Source organism: Octopus bimaculoides, chromosome 9, assembly GCF_046866305.1.
Source record: "Octopus bimaculoides isolate indiv1 chromosome 9, ASM4686630v1, whole genome shotgun sequence".
Taxonomy (NCBI): domain Eukaryota; kingdom Metazoa; phylum Mollusca; class Cephalopoda; order Octopoda; family Octopodidae; genus Octopus; species Octopus bimaculoides.
The window spans coordinates 28883456-28890818 of NC_142936.1; the positions used below are offsets into that span (position 1 = coordinate 28883456).

Sequence of the window (7363 nt, forward strand, 5' to 3'; positions counted from 1 at the left end):
AAAGAAAAGGAAGGTAAAATTTTTTCACAGAAAATTGTAGATATTAAGGTTTTAAAATTTACTGGAGATGATTTTTTGTCTGTCCGAACAGAGGAAACTGTAGTGTTTGGAATAAAGAGGATGTTTACATTTTCGAATACTCAGGGGGAAAGGGATGGATAGGTATTCACAGAAGTTGTTGATATTAAAGGTTTTAAAGCTAATCGTTTATGTGTTCGAAAGCTGGAGATATGTAAGTTCCTTATCTTATTTTGAAGGAAATTCAAAATACTCACGGGAAACTGTAGATATTCCAGTCTCTTACAGTTATTTTTCAGTTGTCCTGCTAGGTTATATTAGTGTTTCTGTATCTCCAGCTGCTGACAGGTTAGAGCAGCGAAGAACACGTCCAGCCGTTGTCACGTCCAACCGACAGCTATTATTATTATTATTATTATTATTATTATTATTATTATTATTATTATTATTGTTCAAGCGAATGGACGTGTCTCCCGAAGCTCTGTAAGTTGTTGACGTTTTTACCCGGAAATCTTTTGAAATCTGTTTTAAATTTTATATATTGTTGTAGCCAAGCCGACTAGGTTCTTGCGGAGCTAGTCGGTTAGGCGAGATTTCCCCCATTTAGGGGTGAATTCTTCGTTTGAAAAACTTCCATTTTCACATTTCACACGTATCATATCTGAAAAATGTCGGAAAAAAAAATAACAAGCTGTTCTCTTCTCTCTGCATCACTCCCCGACAAAAAGAATGACGGGTCAAGTCTTCTTTCACCCCGTCCAGTTAATGCCATAAAAGGCAAAATGCCAGTGAAAAGAGCAGCCAGCTGTTCTCTTCTCTCTACATCACTCCCCGACAAAAAGAATGACAGGTCAAGTCACATTCCACCTCGCCCAGCTGACGCCATAGTGGACAGTGTTCCTGATTCAGGTCTGTTTAACAGACTCTCTGCTGCTGACTTCCCAGCCCTCACCTCCACCATTGCTTCTACACCGGAGAGGGAGGAGGAAAAAAAGAACAAAGAAAACAAAGTAAACAACACGAGCAACAGTACCAAGACCACAACCAGTAGCCATTGTAACGGTTTCGCCTCCGCAGCTAAGCAGAGCTCAGAAGAAATCCAAGTGACAATGGCAGAAATAAAGAATGCCAAGGAATTGTTAAGAAGGGATGGCAATAATGTCTTCCTTAACACTCCACAAGCATTAATACAAGCAACGAAAAGAAAAACAATAGTATACAAGGTATTCAATACAAAATACCAAAAGATGGAGAATGCTACTCCACAGAGATTGGAGTTAGCTCTAAAGCCGATATGGGGCCAAAAAAGCTTCGTAACCAAAGGGAAGCGCTTTGGAACAGTGGAAGTGCGCTTCCCAACGGAAGAGGATGCCATCCGGCACTCTACAACACCGTTAAAGGCGGAAGAATTATTACTCGTGCCGACATACCTTGGTCGACGTGTGACAGAAATAAAAATAAATCATGTGCCACCAGAACTGAACATCTCCTGGCTAGTGGCAGCTATGCTCTTCGACATTGAAGAGACTGCCACTATCCTAAAGGTGAACAGAGTAAAAGAAAAAAAAAACTGGTTGGGCATGGAAATGCATCTCCTTGTTCAGATTGAACAAGATAGCATAAATACCATACCCGACGCCATAAACCTGCCGGATGGCAGTAGAATACACATTGCAGTAGAGGGGCGCAGACCAAAGTGCTACCTCTGCAGCAGTGAAAAACACTTAAAAAGAGACTGCCCCATCTACAAGCAAAGAATGGAGGCAGACAAAAACAGAAAATTGCAGCAACAACAACAACAACCAAAAGCCTCCACACCACCAACACCATCACCGCCAACACCATCACCACCAACACCATCACCACCAACACCATCACCACCAACACCATCACCACCAACACCATCACCACCAGCACCACGAAAAGCGACACCACCATCTCCATCCATCACCAAACCAACACCAACACCAACACCAAGAACCTCCACACCAAAAAAGATAACAGAACCAGCAACAACAGAAATTGTAAAAGAATCTTCATCAGATCCGACAAACATTCCCTTTCCAGATCAGATCAGCTCGGATTGTGCGAACACTGATAGTGAAAAAGGGAAGTGGCAAACTGTACCACCAACAAAAAAACGAAAAAGAAAGACAAAAGAAACAATTGACAAAGAGGGGAGGCGCGAAAAAGGTGAGCTTCCCAACATCATCGGCAACAACAACACACACTCACAACAAATAGCAACACCTTCTCCACCACAAACACCAGCACTCACACACACCACAAACGTAACAGCCATCAACACAAAAAATGAACGCTTATTAGACTTTTTAAAAAACAATACAAATGCAAACACCACAAATTTCATTATACCCCTACACAACGCACCACCAGCACACATACTCACACTAAAAATAACCCAAGAAAACTATAATAAAATAAAAGAAAAGTTTCCGAATGATGTTGGGTCGCTAGGGAGAAGCTTCTCCCAGAGCCTTTATCAAAATTTAGTGGAGACACCCACACGAAAACATAGGGGAGCCACCCCACCAGAAAACAGTAAGTAGAGCCTTTTCTCCTCTAATACTTTCCTTTTTAAAAAAAAAAAAACATGGTAATTCTCAGAATCGGAAGCATAAATCTGAGAGGCCTCGGGTCGCCTTGGAAACAAGGTCACCTGTTGAACGACCTGAGGTTTTACAGTGTAGATGTAGCAGCCATTAGCGAAACCAGGCTCTCCAACCCGAAGGAACTCGCAGCCCTTTTTGACGGGTACGAGATTTTCCTATCTCCGTGTCGGCCGGGAGCGGGCGGTGGAGGTACTGCGGTGCTATTTCGGAAAGGCCTAGACTTGAAAATAAGGGCAGTCTTCCTGGATCCGGAAGGTAAGTTGGTGGTCCTGGACGTCGATAGTAGTGATGGCGCTGCTTTCAGACTGCTGGCTGCCTACGCTCCGACAGGAGCAGGGCAGTCGGATTATTTCAAACGTCTGGAGGTTTTCCTAGGTACTTCTCGCACTTTAGTGCTAGTTGGGGACTGGAACGCTGTCCTAGACGAACGTATCGATAGGGTGGGTGCGGGAGCATCTAATAGGAAAGGGGGATGCAAGAGCCTCGCCAACCTGCTCAAACGCTTTCAGCTTTCCGACAGGTATCGACTAGACAACCCGAATGTGCCAATGTGGACTTGGACTAATCGCATCGGGTCGTCTAGATCGTACTTAGATAGATTTTTCTGTAGGCCAGCGGATAAGGATAGCATAGGGTGTCCACAATTCAACATAGTCGGCTACACGGACCACAAATTCGTGATCTGTACGGTCGACTTAGATAGGCTCCATAGACAAGGCCCCGGTTACTGGAAGCTAAACACGTCGACAACGGCGTGCAAAGCCTACAGAGACCGGATTAGTTTATTAGTTAAGAGGGCTTTAACCGGGGCAATCATCAACAACAACTGGTGGTTCGCCCTGAAGCGGGCAATTAGAGCAGAATCAATTTAGGTTTAGTAAGGCTCTAGCTGTAGAGCGTAAGAAAACAGAGCGGGATTTAGTTAACAAACTAGACGAGGCTCTTGGGACAGGTATCGCAACCGACGTGTTAGCAGCGAAGTTGGCCCTCGACCAACACTTTGATGCCAAGCATGAAGGCTGCGTTGTCAGAGCTAAAGCACTTTCGGTAAGCGGGGAGGGGACTAAGGCCGCTCGATGGGCCCGCGTGGTTGAGGCGAAGCGTGGCAACAGAGCGACCATTCGGTCTTTGGTGGACCAGAACGACTGCGAGATTTCGGGACCGAAGCAGATGTGTTCGGCCTTTCAGCAGCACTTTGCTCAATTGTTCGGGACAAATGGTAGGACGGACGACGGAACAGATTTTGGTGTGTACCTAGACGACCTGCCGCAACTCTCGACCAGCGAGGCCGAGTGCTGCGAAGGACCGATATCTGCCTGGGAAGTACGGGAAGCGATGAAAGGCTGCACGAGAGGTAGATCGCCGGGTTTGGATGGTCTGCCTTACGAGCTTTATACGTCAATGCCAGACTTGTTTGCGGGCGTCTTGGCAAACGTCTACTGCAACTGGCAACAAAACGGGAGAATTCCTGCTTTTGTTTGTCGGGGAGTGGTGGCTTTGCTAAGAAAGGACCCAAACAAGGGGGACATTATAGGGAACTTTAGGCCCATCACTCTGCTCAACACAGAGTTGAAGATCTTGGCCAAGGTGCTAGCCAAGAGATTGGCGCCTGTCGTGGGCAAACTGATCGGCAAGGCGCAGACATGCGCTGTGCCGACTAGGTCTATCCACGACAACCTCCATCTCATGCGCTACATCATAGAGAGAGTGGGTAACGAAGCTGGCGCGGGTGGGGCTTTGATCAATTTAGATCAGTCTAAAGCCTTCGATAGGGTCGACCATCGATACCTGGCAGCTGTTCTCAAGGCAGCTGGTTTCGGTCCGGTCTTCCGCGGGTGGATAGCTGCTTTATACAGCGGCATCTGCTCGGTCATACGGGTGAACGGCCATCTATCGGAACCGTTCAACATCTCGCGTTCGGTTCGCCAAGGGTGTCTTCTCTCCTCCCTTCTGTATGTATTGACTCTCGAGCCATTACTGCGGAAGTTGGAGGCTTTGAGGGGCGTCCCCCGTGATCTGGGATGTGGAAGGAGCGTGTCTGCCTATGCCGACGACGTTACCGTGATGGTGTCGAGCCACAGGCATATTGACCTGATTGGCGAGACACTAAACGAGTATGAAGCGGTGACAGGTGCGAAAATTAACGCGGAAAAGTCAATGGGCTTGCAACTAGGCACCTGGAGGGGCAATTCCATGCCGTCCAACAGCGTCGTAGGGCGCTGGACAGACGGACCCGTTAAACTGCTCGGGGTCTGGTTCGGTCCGGACCTCCAGTTGGAGAAAAACTGGGAAGAAGTGACGAACAGGGTGGCCAACCTCACCCAGAAATGGGCTGAGAGGAAGCTCTCCTTGAAAGGTCGAGCGGAGGTAGCGAATGCGTACATCGCATCCGTCATCTATTACCGTTTGACCGTCGTCTCTTGTCCCGACCGCTGGTTAACCAAGATGGTATGCTTGCTCTTCAACTTTTTGTGGAAGGGTCAGGTACTACTGGTCAGGCGCTCCATCTGCTGTCAACAGCCGCTGAACGGAGGCCTTGGCATGCCGTGGTTGCTGATGCGCAAACATGCGCTCAGGCTACGACATCTCAGGCGCTTCCTGGACGGTGAACAGGTGTGGTCGCCTTTCGTCAGACGCGATTTTCCGCAACTCGTTTCTTTAACAGAGCTGCAATCCTGGATCAAACGTAGACCGAGAAAGGGCGCTTGGCACCTCGAGTGCCGCCAAGCTCTCACCGCCCTCAGTCAAGCGGGCAGTGCGATCGGTAGTAGATCCACTCTAGCTTTCTATAGAGGGTTAGTGGGAGAAAAGTGCGACGACGTTCTCGGGGAAACTCTAGGCATCGAGGATAATCAGCTAAGCAGTCTGTTCAGGAGAACTTTCGGGCCGGGGCCCAAGGATAATTTCCAAAGGTCCCTCGTCTGGCAGTGCTACCGAGGTGCGCTACCTGTTCGAGATAAACTCTACCGACATGGAAGTGCCGTCAACCGGGCCTGCCCGAGGTGCGCTCAGGACGACGAAACCGTTCTGCACGCACTCGTCCAGTGCCCGAGCATTGCTGACCTGTGGATCTATATCGAACAGCTACTGTCACGTGTAGGACGGATCCGGCTATCAGCTAGATCCATCGTGAGAATTGACCCGCCGACCTCCTTTAACCAGGAGGGCAAGGCAATTTTCCTATGCCTAGTGGCTGTAGCGAAAGAGGTGATATGGTGGACCCGTTTGAAAGGGTTAAAGACAGACACTTTCCTCTTTGGCCAAGGCCTCATCAACTTTTTCAAGTTCCACTTGAAAAGGAAGATGAGAGTAGAGAGGGAAGTGCTGTCTCATAGCAAATTCGTTGAAAGATGGGTGACTGTTGGAAAAATGGCCAGTATAAACGGACCAATTCTGAGAATACACCTGTAGAAAAAAAAAGGTAATGTAAAAGGAGAACGGGCTCTATACCCCTTTCTTATTTTTTTCTGACCAGGCTCCCGTGGTTTTATGGGTTTTTCCACGTGTAACCTTTCCTTTTTCGAAGCGCCTCCCCCTTTGGGAGTTCTACTTATTTATTTATCTATTTATTTATTATATCTTTCTCCGTTTTCTTCCTCTGTTTAGACGAACTTTCCTACCTTTTCGGACAAAACCTTTTGTAACCTTCGTCCTGTCTTTGTACTTATATGCTTTTAATTGATATTAGCCCTTGTGGCCAATAAAACGAATTAATTATTATTATTATTATTATTATTATTATTATTATTATTATTATTACGATGATAATGTTGACGACAACGACGACGACGTCATTGTTGACTGTGGTGACAAACAGAGAAAAACAGTGAATGTCACCGGAACAGAAGAATCAAGATTTTCATTTAATAATATCTTACATACTACTGTGTTCTTTCTCTTTTCTCTTTCCTTCTTATATAGAACACTGTTCTTCCTCTTTTACCATTTTCAACTTCTTTTTTAATTTATTTTTTATTTCTGTTTCTCAATTTACGTTGGTGACAGAGGTTTTCACCTGTTTCGCACGCATATATATTTCTTAGTCATCAAATTTTTATCTGCTTATTTTCGTCTCCTTGGTTCGGAAATCTTTGTCTGTTATTGTTATTTTTGTTAGTAGTTGTTGTTATTGTTCCCAGTGTTGTTGTTAATGTTGTACTTTAGTAGCAGAAGTTATGAATTCGCTTTACGTTCCCCATCTTCATTTGTTAAACATCTAATTTTGTTTGTTATTTTATTTAAAATGCCTGATTCATAATTTTTGCTGTTATTGTTGTTTTTATTCTTATTATCATGTTACTGTTGTTTTTGTTTCACTTTACTAACTGAAGGCATGAAGTCATTGCACTCATTCTCCCCATCTTATCCTTGTTTTTTTTTCATCCTTTTAATTTTCCATCTATTTACTATTGTTGCTATAGCTTTACTGTTAACGTTGTTGTAGCTGCTGTGGCTGCTGTATTAGGTGTATTCATTGTTTTATATTTTGTTATTGTTGATGTTCCTCTTTCATCATATTATTCCATTTCCAAGATCTCTTTCTGGAAAGCAGAAAAGATTACATACATCGTTAATGAAGAGTCGTAATGTTATTTCACATATAGTAATTGATGTTCTCCCTAAATCTTTGTCCTTTCGTCAGAAACAATCACCGCACATTTTTACACTTTCTGTAGAGTTTACGTTTTTTTCTAATATGGTCTGATTTATTA

General features: G+C 45.1%; 1 protein-coding gene across 1 annotated transcript; it reads left to right on the forward strand.

The window, feature by feature from the left end:
- Positions 1 to 367: 367 nt before the first annotated feature.
- On the forward strand, positions 368 to 6371 carry LOC149134028 (uncharacterized). Its single transcript, XM_089357301.1, has one exon. It carries the CDS (start codon positions 687 to 689, stop codon positions 2586 to 2588), a length of 1902 nt encoding a protein of 633 aa, XP_089213427.1. The 5' UTR covers positions 368 to 686; the 3' UTR covers positions 2589 to 6371.
- The last annotated feature ends 992 nt before the right edge of the window (positions 6372 to 7363 follow it).